We start from the raw sequence: 16,655 nt of genomic DNA on the forward strand, positions 1-16,655 counted from the left end.
AAAGGAGAATAAGAAATTAAAGAAGTTTGTTTTTATTACAATTGTGGAGCCAGAATAAATTAGGCGTATGACAAATAAGCCTACAATTTAGGAAAATTAAGGTAAAGGTATAAATAAAGAATTGCCTTTATCATAATTTATCAGCCGGAACAAAATATAGGCGTGAGTCTTAGTAGAGATAACCCTATATTTGTAATTAAGGTAAAGGAAGGAAAATAAGGGAAATTATTATATTTAATTCTGGTTGAATAATTTTTATAGGAGTGCGTCAGAGCACATATAAGCCTACATTACTATAATTGTTCTGGTAAAACAATGGAATTAGTGTACATCATAGTACAGATAAACCTAAATCAGATATAAATTTAGTAAAACACGGAATTTCCAATATACGAGAAATAATAAAGATTATATAACTAAATTTTAGGAATAACTCGGAACTTTGAGAAAAAATTAGAAGGATGATAATTCTATTAGGATTAAATTTTCTTATATAAAATTTAATAAAATAATAAATTAAAAGAAGGAGTGAGAATCAAAATGACGGATTTTGATAGAATTCTCACAATTAGGGAATAATGATTTTAAATTGAGAATCATATAAAGGGGGTAAAAGGAAGGATAGATATGGAAGGCGAATATATATTATCATGGGAATATTTTTAGAAATTATGGGAAAAATAATTATGTAGTAAAGAAAAGTTAAATATTGAAGTTTTGAAATGAAAATAGTAAAGAAAGGAAATATCAGAAAAGATTTAAATGTTTGGGAATGTAATATCTTGGAATGGTAATTTTGGAAGATTTTAGAGTAATTATTAGGGTTTGTATGGAGATATAGAGATATTGAAGAACTATGAGGTATGCCCAGGCATGAGGGGTAATGAAGAGGAAGAGAATAAGAAAAGAAGTTAATCAAGCAGTTCCAATGACTAATAATGAAAGAATAAATGCATTCAAAATATAAGTATAGTCGTAAGGGTCAAAATATGTAATTGAATATTTGATTTAGGAGAATCGGAAGAATAGAATAATTGAATTGAGCGTTGGGCAAATAACATAGTTGGGCGAATAATTAGAATAAGTATTCAACTCGAAGGATTCAAATTGAATAAAAAAATAAAGTAGTAAATAACTAATACGAAAGGTACAATAGTAGTATTCATCGAAGAACGACTCTAATATTGGAATCATTCGAATTGAAAAAAGGGGGAAAGGTAAAAGATGGAGATAGAAGACAAATTTAAGAGTAAGAAGAGGGGCAAATAACATAGTTGGGCGAATAATTAGAATAAGTATTCAACTCGAAGGATTCAAATTGAAAAAAAAAATAAAGTAGTAAATAACTAATACGAAAGGTACAATAGTAGTATTCATCGAAGAACGACTCTAATATTGGAATCATTCGAATTGAAAAAAGGGGGAAAGGTAAAAGATGGAGATAGAAGACAAATTTAAGAGTAAGAAGAGGGGCAAATAACATAGTTGGGCGAATAATTAGAATAAGTATTCAACTCGAAGGATTCAAATTGAAAAAAAAAATAAAGTAGTAAATAACTAATACGAAAGGTACAATAGTAGTATTCATCGAAGAACGACTCTAATATTGGAATCATTCGAATTGAAAAAAGGGGGGAAAGAAAGTAAAAGATGGAGATAGAAGACAAATTTAAGAGTAAGAAGAGGAAAGTAAAAGAAACACGATGGGGAAAAGGGAGAAGAAGGAATTGAAAAATAGAAAAGACAAATAATAGACAAATATAAAAGTTGATAAGAAAGGATTAACAAAAGTACATCTAACTCTAAAGAACAGAATAGAATTCTGAAAGCGAAAATAAAGAATCGAATTTTGTTATATTTTATATATTATAAATTTTGGATTTTCATTTTCCTTCACCTTAATTAGTCACGATTATTTGTAAATTTAAGTTATATATTTCCTATTATAAAATTTTATATAATTCAGTTTCAAGATCAGAGAATGGTAATATTAATTAATAATTTCATCTTTTCTTTAAAATAAATTTTTCAATGCGGAAATATGTATAAAAATATACCATATTGATATACACACAAACCAAATCATACCATACTGTATAATATATGCACACCAACATAACATATTATTTTCTGATACAAACACAAATAAACAAATTTTACGTTATTGTAACAATAATCACAATAAACCTAACCTAAACGCGACAACTCACTATTAACGAAAAAGGGGGAATAATAGGAATTGAAGGAGGCTTTAAATTAGTGAAGAGCAAAAATTGACGCCAAACGAGAAAAGGAGAGGTTAAAATACGAAAAAACAAAAGATTGATATGAAGCGAAAATGGTGAACAAAAGAATCCATAACGATGAAGGATAAGATAAATGGTAATGAAGTAATAATGGAATTTAGTAGTTGAAATATTATGAAAGACGAAAGAAATCGTGGCATTGGTGTATGAGTACATCAGATGCCGAGAGCATTGAAAAAAATAACAACCTAGATGTAAGTAATTACAAAGCTTTTGGGGTGTAGGGAATTCAATATCGAGATAGTAGTATGAGAGAAGCATGGAATGTATGAAATTAACATAAAAAAAGTAAATCGAATTAAAAAGACGGGGATATTAATTTTAGTTTTTATCAGAAGAAATTTTAATATACTGTTACGATACATATATGTGAGAAGTAACATAATAGATATGTTTTTTAAAATATATTATTAATATATATTTGAAGATTTATTTAAATCGCATCGCATATAAATTACAAGATATAACATTTTCCAAAAAGATATAATATAAAAATAATAAATTATTGTTTGAAAATTCATATTTTAATGAATGTAGAAAATTAATTATATAAATAAATCATCTTTATAATAGTAATAAGATAAAATATGAAAATAAAGTGACAAATATATTTCGGCAAGATGGAGCATATTTTAAAAAATATTAATTTCTATATTTTTTATAACAGGTCCAAACCTCGTGAAAAAGTAACCAAAATGGCATTCAGCTGATTTCTATTCAAAACAAGGACTCTAATTTTTCCCTCATATCTGCAGAATTATTGCAAATCTCTCACTTAATTTTTTTTTAACCCACATCAAATATTTTCTACATTTGAACAATATTAAAAAAAAACAATTTTAAAAAAACTTATCAATAAACAATGTTTTTTTATTAAAAAAAAGGTAGAGCGATTTATCCTCTGATTAATGTAAGGCCCTCCATCTTTCTTTTGAAAGTTAATAATACCAACAACACGAAATAAGGCCACTATATCTTAGTATAAATTATAAAATTGCCTTTTATAATTTTAAATGCAAGTAAATTACATCATTATTATTACTTATCTTTTAAGCAGAGATTATCAAATTTTCCAATTTATATTAAATGTATCACATATAGAAGACAAGATATTTTCCCAATATTGCTGATATTTAATGTAGCTTTAAAAAGGCGAATTTAGAAAATATCTTATTTTTATAAAATTTGGTCTCGCAAAAACAATTTAAAATAACAAACTATTAGATTAAAGGATTAACTTTTTTATAATATATATAAGGCTGAATCAATTATAAATAAAAGTATAAATTAAAACTCTAAGAATAAAATATTACCACATCATTGTTTAAAGGCATATTTTTATAAAAGTGGTCAATATGTGAAAAAATATTAAAAATATAACATTAAAATAACTATTTGGCGTTTTAAAAATGTAATAAAACAAATAAAAAAATTTCCTCATATTGGCACGTTATATACTATTTGAACTAGGGTTTCTAAACAGTCCGCTTGTTTAGCAAAATAATATTATGTCAGGAGATTTGGCAAATAGTGGTCCAAACCTTTCTTCATGAGCAAAATCTCCAGGTCTTGCGAACTATTTTATTTGAAATGAAATGGAAAACTAAAGAGAATAGGATTTTACAGATTTTGAAACCCTATTTACTCATACGGCATAAAATCAGGTAGGCCCGCCAAAATAATTTCTCGCAATTTGAAGAGTGTCTCCTGTAATTTAAAATTTTGTTACCATGGCAACCCTGATTCAACGATGCTTCAAAATGCCTTTTAAAATGATTCATTATCACCGTAGATGAGTATTATATATCATTGCTAAGCGTGTCAGCGATCTTTTAATAAATAATTGTAAATCGATAATAAATATAATGTTCATTTTTATTTATTGATATATTTAAAATTTATTCCGTTTTCTAACTAAATGATTACAAGTCGATTTCTCGTAATTGATGACGATAGGGAATTAGGACAATTATAAAGAAGCTCACTTCCATAAGATGAAGGAATTTTTAATATCCTTTTTATTTTTATTAATTATATTCTCGATAAAATATTTATAAAAAAAATAATGATGACAACGGAAAATATCAAACTTATTTATTAGGTCAAGCAATAAAACTCAAGGTTATAAATGATGTAATAAATGAAACGCCAAGTTTAAAACTCTAAACATTCGCCAATTTTTTTCTGTTATTTTCTATTTGTTAATTTACTAAAAATAATTTAAATTTGTTTAATCATTTATAAAAAAAAATATATAAATTAAAAATTAATTTTATTTAACATATGTTCAAGAGTTTACTTAGGGCTATAAAATGAGCCATAATAGATATACTTAGTACATCTAATATAAAAGTTGTCCCAATTTTAAAAAATCATTTTTTTCGAAAAATGACCAGGCTGAGCCACTTTGAAGCCCTATATCTCCGGTTATGATAGGAATCTAATATTTTGGATTCGTCAATTACAATACTTTATTAACTTAAATATCAAATTTTAACAAAATCTGAGATGGTCGGGTTGTAAAGTGATTGATTTGACATGGAATGACCCAATGACTCTATATAAAATACGACCAAATGGATACATTTAAGTTGGAAGGGGATGGGGAGGGATTCACTTAATGAAGGAGTTAATTCTCAAGAAATTAATAACTTAAGAGATTTTTCGGTTGAGCAAAAACCTTCTAATGATATCTCCAGTGTCTGATATTATTTTTTAGACTTTTCAAAATTAGTAAATCTCTTCTCCGATTATTCCTAAAAAGTATCGTTACCTATGGATATAAAAATGGCATTTGAGGTCAGAGTATTATTTTTTTTCAAAGATTTTCCATGGACCTAGGCAAATGCAAATTATTAATTGAGAAATCGATGCATAATAACAGGCTAATTTTATTCCTGAAGAAGCATGCCCTAACAGTAATATAACTTATTCTTAAATAAATATAAGCAGATCGATATCGATATTTCGTATCAGCATCTGTTGAAAAAAAATGTGGTATCGGGGCCTTATGACCCTAATTTACTAAAATCTCAGAATCAATAAAGAATTGGGAGAGTCTCAGAACCGTTTAAAACTGTTCAGAACATATATTAAATAAGTTTCCTGGTTTTTGCTTAAGTAAATATATAAATATATTATTGACTCATTTGCAATCTTAAAAAAAAATAATAATTAAGATTTCAAATGCTAAATTTTTCTGTAAAATTTATTCAAATCGCTTTTAAAAATGATTTAGAAATTATAACTTAAATAGAATCTCAGAATCTTTTCTCGATTATTTTAATAACATTGAATTGCACAATTGGATACGAATTACAAGTACAATTTTAACAAAAAACATATTTAATGCCTCGAAACATATAAATTATCGAAAATTATTTGGCCGTACCCACAGATCGGTCATTTTAAAAAGGGCAATTCTCGTTTACCTTCTTATATTTAGTCGTAGTTACAAAGCAAATCTGTCTGATAATATTTGAAAAATTTTACCCATAAAAAGAAATTAATAGATAAAGAAAATAATTAATTTTAAGGCGACAGCTTTATGCCGCCACAACCGCTTCAATAAAAGAATTTTTTTTTATAGAAAACATTTTTTAATAAATTAGGAAAATTTTAGAAACTATTCTATAATTGGATCTAAGTATAGTTGGGTAATTACTATATTTTTTAGCCGTTTAAGCCAATTTTTAACCGGCTAAAAAAATCGGCTGAACCAAGATTTTAGTCGAAATGTATTACTTTGGCCTAGGGGTTTTCCTTAAAAAGATATCAGCTCGAATTTAGAACACACTAATATAAATTTAAACGATTTATGTTAACGGATTTTCTGCGGCAGCAGACTGAAGATAGAAGTTAGCCGACAAACTAAAGTTCTAAGACACGAATTAATCTTCAAAATATAATATTGAGAACTGTAACCAGAACCGCAGGTCACTAACTACCAAAGCCTCTGGTTTTAACCAGCATGGAAAATTCCAAAAAAAAATGAGAGCTAAAAATTAAATTTTATCTCAAATGAGTGGTATTGACTTTCGCTTTAGAATAATATGTTTTGTAATTTAAATTGAAAAAATATTAATTTTATAACTTATATTCAAATAGAACTGGCGTATCAACGATTTTCGCGATGTTGAAATAGTGGGATGAGGGGGGGGGGGGGTGGCTTATGAGTGGTTTTTTTTTCTTTCGTCATATGCTTTAAGGGATGTTTTTAGGAGCCCTCCTCCATACGTTTAAAGATACAATTCTTAGTTTTTCATTTTTATTTCTATTATATGGTTTTTGGAGGAATGAGTTGGGTAAGGAGGAAGGGTGAGGAAGAAGTATATGGGGAATTTATTTTTAAATTAAGTTAAAATCATATTTACCAAACAAAAATTGACAAATTTTCAGGAGGGAAGGTTACGCCAATTATTATATACAATTAAATATATTTTACTCTTAAGACACTTACCCACTTTAAAACAATTATTAATTTGATTATTTTTAAAAAATTGGATTAAAATATTTACGATTCCTTTGAAGCGTAAATTACAGATTTTTTTTTAATTTATATAAAATATATTTATATATTTGAAAATTAAATTATGCTACTTATTAAAATATTTCTCTTTATTCGTAATATGTAGATTTTTTAAATATTTATTTAAGCTTTGTGACTATGACTTGGTTAGGGATGTAACCAGGGAGTTGCCAGGTCAAAATTTTCAAAATTGCGAGAGAAATTGGGTAAAAATTTTTATTTTGCAACTCCCCCCATTAATTCTAATTAATCTACATAGATAATTAAATAATTGAAATTGTATCATACCGGTTTATATAATATATTAATTCTAATAGTCTACATATTTTTAACATAACATGAAAAAAAATCAATATTGTATTTGTAAAATATTTTTTTAAAGGGAATTTTCCATTTTTTTCCACCAAATTTCCAGAGATATTTCCCCCAATTATAATTTTCAGGGAATTTACAATCTTAATTCTGGTACGACTTATTTTTCATACTTATTGCTATTTAGTCTAGGCTAAACAGCTCTTGAACTAGGAGACCCTATTTTAGTTTGTTTTAACGTTTATGTGTTTTGGTGGCATTATTTTTTAACACTCTCTAAGATTTGGCCTTATCTTGATTTTAAAATTTATTTCAGGCCTGACCGGGTTCGGATCTCGACAAAAATTTTTTAAATTATTTTGTTTTTCCAAATTTTTGTAAATTTTAATTTTTTTAAATTATTTTCCACTCAAGTGATTATAAATTTTTCCGCTTTCCGCTTTTCGTTTTAAATATCGTAATATTTTTTTCAACAGTATATTAAAAAGTCAGATCAATGCCCTCATGATCCAATATTCTTAACCAAACATACTTACCCTTTTCTACTATTCAGAGAGGAAGAGTATCTGAGTTGTAGTTATGATTGAAGAAAGAAAGAAAGAAAGAAAGAAAGAAAGAAAGAAAGAAAGAAAGAAAGAAAGAAAGAAAGAAAGAAAGAAAGAAAGAAAGAAAGAAAGAAAGAAAGAAAGAAAGAAAGAAAGAAAGAAAGAAAGAAAGAAAGAAAGAAAGAAAGAAAAGAAAGAAAGAAAGCACTTTTTGACGAAAGGCAATAAATAAAAGTTCGTTCCTTACAATTTTTTTTTCGGTCCAAGCCAGGATCTAAATTTTATTATTAATTTGTTAGCCCACGCCTAATTTTTATTTTTGGCCCAAGTCCCGACCTTGCCCGATTTTTTTAAAAAAAATTACCACACCGACCGGTCGGATCATGAGGCGATTTGCATTACACACTAATCGGTGCTTCATCTTAAATCAAAATGTGATAATATAAATTAGTATGTTATTTAACATCTGATTTCGAGAAAATATTGATTTTATGTTTTTTTTAAAAAAAATTTAACTCTTAACAACAAGTAAATAATCGATTTTAGTGTTTTAAAGATTTATGAATAATAATTATTATAATAATAGAAAACAAATTTTGTTTTATTTTAAATAATATATATATATATAAGCAAATTTGACAAAAAAAATTTGCGATATTTTTCTTTAGACGACAGAATAAATGCTTTAAAAAAATATATACCATAAAGCAATTGATTTGTATATTATTTTTTTATATAGATTCTCAAAAGAAAGACCATTTCCCATCTTGGATAGGAGAGACGAACAGAAAACCCTAATTCTTGATGAATAAAATTATTTTTTAAATTGTAAAAAACAAATATTCTCAAACGATTTGCAAACATTCAAACCGAAGGTATTAATATATATATATATTATAATTTAATTTTTTATAGATCATTATTAATTTCAGTTTTTAAAAGAAAAATTTGATAAGCCTTGAAATTTTAAATTTTAAATAGTATCCTAATTTTTTTTAAAAAAAATAATAAATAAATTGATAAAAAATGTTAAATATTATGATGATGATAATTGTAGATCGTGACTAAACAAGTGAATATTTTTTGTTAATAGAATTCTTTAAATGATAAAATTAGAGCGTTAAATTATATATTTATCGATTATAGCTAACGAAGTTCTCATTTCACAGTGTAGAGTGAAAAACATAATTGGGGCTTATATAAAGATGAAAAGAAATTTTAAAAAATCAAATAATATACTAAAGAAGATTATATATTTAAGATGTAAGTGAGGAGTATTATTATGATGGATTTTAAAATGTTGTGTCGTGTGGTCCATTGATCCCCCATATAAGACTGAATCGTTAAATTGTTACTTTAAAATTCATATAATCAAAAAGTTGCAAGTAGCCTGTATAATTTATTGAGATTTATTAGAACAAGAGATGAAATCGTAATGAATATCGGTTCGGTTTAGGTTTATCAGATAAAAATAATTGTTTATAGTTCAGGTTCGGTTCGTAAATAATATAGTAATATCGATTCAGTTTGAACCTTTAAATCCAAGCTCACACTATACAAGTTTATTAGAATTATGTAAAGAAAAGAACATTTTTTAAAATTTTATCATTTATTTCTAAAAAAATATAACAATATTAAGCCGTAATACAATTACAATATTTTCAAGATTTTCTTCTGTCTACCTTTAAGAGGGAATAATAAGTTTTATAACTGAGAAACATTCCTTTCTATATGCAATGAATTATTAATTTATTATTTCTTCTTAATAAGACATGCGATTTTTTGTCAGCATATTAATTCCAACTAAAAACAACCTTTATATACCTTCTTACTCATATTACCAGTTAAATTGATCGGTTATTGATAGAAATGGCAAATGACTAGTGTTGTTAAATGGCTCGATTTGAGTAAATTTTTAAAAATGGATAACTTAATTATCCTGAAAAATTTTACGCAAGCCTGAAGATTTGCTCCTAGATTGCACAAAGATCAATCTCTCGTTTAGGCAATATTTTTCTGGCTATATTGAGCTAGTACAAATGACTAAATCTTATTTAAAAGTATTTATTATTTGAATAATTAGATTTGAATTAAACGAGTTATTCGAAAAATTTGTATTCTATCATCAGAGCCTACAAATTTAAATTTCCTACGTTTGGAAAACATTAATTATATACTTATCATATATTCACTAATAAATCTTAAATAATTGTACACTATCTTAATAAAATCATTTTGTGTTTTTGTGTGTATATCTATTTATTTTTAATTAAAATTATTAATATAAATTAATATTATAAAACCGGAAAAACCTTTTATAATATTTTTTTTAAACCTTAACCAAACCCTATCCTTTACATAACGGTTTAAAGCCCCATTCAGACCATTTGCCAGACAACGACCAAATTATATTGAAATTCAATACGCCCATTTTCATATATTAAATGGAATCACTAGATCCACTTACAAAAATCTATATATCATACCCCTTAGCACAAAATCATCTGGTTGGCTTGAAACAAAAAAAATCTGATCTTTGCTGGATTCGAACCAAAATCAGATGCTATTAGTAACATAGCTCGTGGCCGACTAAGCCACTCACTACACTTCAAAACGATAATTTTTTTCGTATATAATGATAAATGAATAATGTGTTTAGAGATATTACAAAAAATACATGAATATTAAAACCTATCCGACCTTGAATTCACAGTTACCGCGAACCACTAATTCGCGCTAACTGTGAATACAGGGTGACGGGGAGAACAACTATTGGAAAAATAAAGTTTATTTAAAAAAAAGTCTACATAAGTTAAATAAAGTTTTTCTTTTTTAAAGCATTCATTTAATTTTTTTATATATATATAACAGATTAAGATAGGGGCTATCTTGTTTAAACATGGCTCTAAAAGATCAGAGAATCACTATTTTATTATCTATGAGGGAAGTTGTGAAGAGATCAATTTATGGGAAAGGAAGCCCATCTTCCAGCAGCCAACATTCTTCAACTCCTTCGCCCAAAGTTCATCATCACGACTTAAATTCCAAATTAAAATTGAAACAAATCGATCCTAACTACAATGACCCATCCTACAATTCCCATTTAAATGACCCATTAAACAAGGTCGAAATTTATGACAAATGTAACGTGAGACATGAGTCTAAGCCAAATAAAAGTAGTGACGATGGAGTTCGCAAAGAAAATAGTAATATAAATGACAAAAATTCGACGGATGACTGTTTGCAACCCGTATACTTTAAACACGATGGGAGCCGTTTCGGTAACCCTTTAACGCTCAAACTTAAAATGAATAGTTTTTACGAGTTCTTTGTCCTTCTCAAACCGGACCAATGCAAATTGGTGTAAGTTTAAGCGAATACATAACTATATGTCATATAGGGGAGTTTTTTTCTTAAATTCTATGAGAATTTAGAATTTAAAATTAATAATTTAACTGAGGACCATTTTTAAATTTGAAAAAAAAAATTCCGTTTTTTTCACACAATTTTGCTCTTAGACTTTTGAAACTACTCTTAATATTAATTTATATATTCGGTCTATTCAAAATAGAATACCAATTCAATAATGAAATTATTCGTATTTTCCTTTGAATGAATTGAATAATTTACTATTCGTTTATACCAATCCAATAAGAATTGTATATTTTACTATTCGTTTTAATACGAATACGTAATTATTCGATTGGTACAAAAGAAACGAATACCAATAACATATTATTCGATTCGTATTCATTTTTGAATATATATTATTTTTGTTGTATAAATTAAATTAAATTAAATTAAATTAAATTAAATTAAATTAAAAGATTAAGTATTTCTAAGCATTCGGGAAATAGGTTTTTCAGAAAAATCATATGGTTTTCAAGATTTTAAAAAAATGCCCTCCTTTACATGATTTAATTTTGAAAGACTGGGAAACAATATATATTATTGTTTTAAAGCTTTGAATTATCTTATATCCACGGGGTGTGGGAGGGAGGGAGGGGGGGGGGGTGAAATACGTTATGTATATACTTCTATATACTTCGATATCTTTAAGAAATTTATAAAGTTATAATTAAAGTGTTTTGTATATATGTCAATCATAGGGGTGCACAAATCGAAAACGAGTTCGTTCCCATTGAGCAATGTAACGCAATCAAGAAAGGGAAACTACAATTTTTGGGAATCAATGAAAAATATACTGAAGCTAATCCTATTTATTGGATCCCGTGGAATACGGAAGGATATGATTCTACAAGATCTGGGGATAGAAGAACAATCCATTTAGAATTCCAAGTTTTTATGAATTGAAACAATTATATATATTTTTTTAAATTATAAGAAAGAAAGAAAGAAAGAAAGAAAGAAAGAAAGAAAGAAAGAAAGAAAGAAAGAAAGAAAGAAAGAAAGAAAGAAAGAAAGAAAGAAAGAAAGAAAGAAAGAAAGAAAGAAAGAAAGAAAGAAAGAAAGAAAGAAAGAAAGAAAGAAAGAAAGAAAGAAAGAAAGAAAGAAAGAAAGAAAGAAAGAAAGAAAGAAAGAAAGAAAGAAAGAAAGAAAGAAAAAGAAAGAAAGAAAGAAAGAAAGAAAATAGTAGTTAGATTGTATTTAGTTTATTATGTTAATTTACGTGATACGTGAATTTAAAGCGTGTATGCCCTCTAATGTGGTGGATGCAACAGAGCTGCCTTAGATATTCCTCATTTTCATCTAACTGGATATTTTTTAAGAATTTGGAGTAAAAATATCAGGAGTCTTCCTCACGTTTGTAGGCGAGCCGCACATACATGTAGGCATAACCTTAGGACTATTTTAAACGTCTGTATGCTAGTTAAAAAGGACGTTCGACTAAGCAAAAGCCTACACCTCATTATTTTGTTATTTAGATTATTATATTGGTATTAACGGTTATCATCATTGAGATTAGTGTTAATTTAATACCATTTTTTTTTAAAAAGAAATTGTTATATAATATATTATTTACAAAAATAATGTTAGAATTTATCCCAATCAGTGGCATCTCTTATTTATTTAAAAGAGCTAGAAAAGCCCATTTTCTATTTATTTATCAAGTTTTGAATTAATTAGAAACAACGAGTATATATTCAAAATTTAAATTAATAAATGAAATACTCTGTATATTGATATTGTTTAAATCAACCCATTTTACTATTTTTAATATTATCTAAGCCTCGATTTTCGCGAAAAGAAGACAGAAAGGTTTGGTCATCTTTTGACGAAGATCTCGAGGCATAGAAAATATTTTTTTGGCTAAGATCATGATTTCGCCATTTTTTTAAAACCAAAAATGAGGCTATTTAACAACACCACCCGGCATTATCATAATGTTAATTTCTTTTTTCTCTCTTATTTTTAATCAGGCAGGCATATAATGTTTAAAAATAATTATCGAATATTATTAAAAAATATATCTTTCTTAGATCGATTCATTGGGCACATTCCAGACCGTTTTACAACTAAAAATATACCCGGGAAACAGTAAACAACACATAAATTGGGGAGAATCTCTGCATTACATCGAATATAATTGTCAGCTGGACTCCAGCCTTGGGATCATAAAAATTATCTCCCAAAATACCCACTGATATTATTATCATACACTATTTTATCGTTTTTTTTATTTCTTACAATAAATGCAATAAATCACACCATTTTTTTATAGTCAATTTAATTATTATGTATTTCTCTACACGAAGATATTGCATAATAAGCAAATAAAATATTAACTAGTCAAATTTATGTTTATCAGAAATAATTTTCTTTCTTTCTTTCTTTCTTTCTTTCTTTCTTTCTTTCTTTCTTTCTTTCTTTCTTTCTTTCTTTCTTTCTTTCTTTCTTTCTTTCTTTTCTTTCATCAAAACCATAAACCAAAATGGTTTAATAAATATATATTATATATATAGTTTAAAAGATTAGAGGACACTCGTACAATGAAGATTCATACCACATGCAACCGGGGTTGATGAATAGGTCACACTAAAAAATTATTTTAGGTGATTAAATTTTTATTTTCATAATCTTCTTCCGCATTCGAAGTCTAATTATTATATATAAAATAAAATGATAATTGTTCAAAAATCAAATTAAATTTTGGTATTTTTTTCAGGGCTGAGAACCCGAACTCAAACCCTGAACCTGAACTTTATATATTTCGCTGAACCCAAACCCGAACCCTTTTTTAACATTTAGAATTCCAAGGTCCAAGCTTTTTTTTTAATCGTGGAAGTCTAAATGACGATATTTCAGAAGGATATTATGATAATTCGCTTAAATAAAATTTTTAAAATAGAAATAGAATACTATTTTTTAAATTATATAGTAGCAATATAATTATATATGTATTATAATTATGATTATAAATTATTTTTATGGATTACTAATTAAAATAAATTTAAAAAAAAAAAATTATGTTTCTGTTATTTTAATTAATTTTTATAAGTCATTATTTTTCTCGTCTCCGAAACCTGAACCCAAACCGGGTTCATGGATTTTTCACTGAACCCAAACCCGATCCCATTTTTTTAGAAGGAGGGTTCACAGCCCTGATTTTTTTATTATTATTAATTTATAAAAAAAATAATTAAAAATTAAATTTAAATACAAAATTTAAATTTAATATATGAAAGAAAAAAAAAGTTAAACTAAATTAATTTAAAATACTCAAAAAAGTGTATTTCGCTATGGTATATCTACTTTTCAAAATACCTCAAAATATGTGCCTTAAGATACAAGCTTAGTTTAACCCCTCATTCACCACAGTTAACGCGAATTCGTGGTAAATCGATTTTGTAAAATATATTTTGCGACTGGCTAACTCTTATTTCGTATTCTAAATTACAAATACAAACGAAAAATCAGAAATTTGCCTTATTATGAAAATTGAATATAATAAAATTTAAATAATGGATAAAAAATAATAAAATAATAGAAAACAATTATTTTGTATTTAACAAAAAAAATAATTTTTTTTTTAAATTAAGGATCGGATATTAAATTTTTTTAAAAATAAAATAAATTAATAAGCTGATATGTTCCAATTTTTCTTTTTATAACAAAGGAAAATAAAACATTTTTATCAGATAGAAACCAAACCATTAAAAGGATTAAAAAAAAACTTTTCGATACAAACAAATAACTATAGTTATAATTCAATATCGATTTTAAAATGTTTGAGAATAGATATTTTATTAATACGTACATTCGATGAAAATGAATTCTATATTTCTAACCCCAATAACACTCAAAACTTCATCAAATTTACTAAACGGAAACTGTATGCCATAAATTACTCTAAAAAATTGAAGAAATCTCATAAGACATAACATAGAAAATTGGTTTATATAATGTGATTTTATATTTCAATGAATCTATATATATTTTAGCATCAATGTGTTATTCTCCGGCAATGTGTTATTTTTTCAACTTTAAATCATTTTTTGAGCACATTTTTTTATATTTAAAAATTTAATTTTATCGAAAATGTATTCTTTCATGTATGGAATACCTATCCTATAAATATCAGACAAATTCGCTATGAACTTTTGAACTTAACATAATTTATATAATTTTCCATAGATTTTTTATACGTATATAAAATACATTATGCCAAGCAAATAAAAGAGTTATCAACGGTTTTACTTTGCAAAAAAATATTGAGGCAGGGTTTGTAGCTAGCTAAGCAACAACGAGTAACGGGAAAGTTACTGCTTGCTAACTTTTAAACAATATGATTTCTTAAATTTTTATAAATTTAAATATTAAAACCAGTTTTCACATGTTGTGGTGAAATCCTATAGCTTACAGCCAGATAATCCTTTAGGTATCACTAGCGTAACCGAGGGGGCGGGGGGGGGGGGTGTAAGAAAGCCCCCTGAAAATTTTGAAATTTTTTTATACTCAAAAAACAAGGTTACTTTAAAAATGATGCTAAAAATAGGCCATTTTAAAAATAATTAGAAAAGATTATTTAAGCCCCATAAAATTGTAAAGGCTAGTGACGCTCCTGTTATGCATGCTATAACTCTCTTCTGTTTAGGCCTTAGTAGAATTGTCAAAGAAAAGTCAATTATAGCTTATTTACGGGTTACCAATCAGGACTTATTGGTGGACACCATATTTAAACAGACATTGCAATTAATGATTCAAAAATATTGAGAAATTTCGTAACTATAGCTAAACTTAGATGAAACTGAATATTGTCGGGCACAATTTATTATTATTTATTAAAGAATTTAGTCCAAAAATCGATAAATCATTTATATTCCTCAGTCGATGACGACAATCCCGTTTTAAGCTTAGTTAACAATACATTAGAACAAATCACTAAAATAAGAATTCTTGTGCCTGCTTATAAATCATTTTCTTCTTAATTATATTTAACATCCCAAATCCTACATACGCTATGTTCCCCAACTACCTTTAAATCGATTTGTGTATATTATATACTTAGAAAGAAATGTTTAATATCTCACATAACAATTCGAAACCATGAACTTAATGATAGATTCTATATGCAATCAAACCTAGAGCCAATAGGACAGAATTAGCTTATATTTTCTAACAGTCCTCTTAATAAGTTCTTTCCTATTTTCAAGAAGTCTGTAAATTAATTTTGAAAGCTAGACCCCGTCAATAATAAAAAAAGCAAACTTAAAGAGAATTTAATATACCTGATTTACTCATCTGAACAAAGGTAAAAGAATTCATTTACTTGAAACAATTCTATCAAAAGCCTTAATTAAAACGAGGAACTTAAGCACGCCATAACTATAGCAACAAATTTCAACATTTTAAGTTGCTTAAATTGTTATAAATGTCTAAAGCATCGAAAAATAAAAAAATTATAAGGAACATGTATTTATCAAAAACAAAGTTTATAGTGTCACTTATGATGCTTGTTAGATAGGACTTCTAAGTTCTAACTAAAATATTCAATTATCTATT

The 16,655-nt window shown here is 26.5% G+C and overlaps 1 protein-coding gene across 2 annotated transcripts; it reads left to right on the forward strand.

Annotated features, from left to right (window-relative positions):
• Nucleotides 1-8,348: 8,348 nt before the first annotated feature.
• On the forward strand, nucleotides 8,349-13,447 carry LOC135931386 (uncharacterized). 2 transcript variants are annotated; one of them, XM_065468451.1, is made up of 5 exons: nucleotides 8,349-8,566; nucleotides 10,563-11,054; nucleotides 11,801-11,990; nucleotides 12,341-12,480; nucleotides 13,133-13,447. In XM_065468451.1, the coding sequence occupies exons 2-4, from the start codon at nucleotides 10,591-10,593 to the stop codon at nucleotides 12,431-12,433; spliced, it is 747 nt and encodes a 248-aa protein (XP_065324523.1). In that variant the 5' UTR covers nucleotides 8,349-8,566; nucleotides 10,563-10,590; the 3' UTR covers nucleotides 12,434-12,480; nucleotides 13,133-13,447. The 2 variants fall into 2 exon arrangements, with proteins under 2 accessions (XP_065324523.1, XP_065324522.1); XM_065468450.1 differs by lacking the exon at nucleotides 12,341-12,480 and having other exon boundaries at nucleotides 13,133-13,432.
• Nucleotides 13,448-16,655: the final 3,208 nt, after the last annotated feature.

This window comes from Gordionus sp. m RMFG-2023, chromosome 1, assembly GCF_954871325.1.
Source record: "Gordionus sp. m RMFG-2023 chromosome 1, tfGorSpeb1-WG-v2, whole genome shotgun sequence".
NCBI lineage: Eukaryota > Metazoa > Nematomorpha > Gordioida > Chordodea > Parachordodidae > Gordionus > Gordionus sp. m RMFG-2023.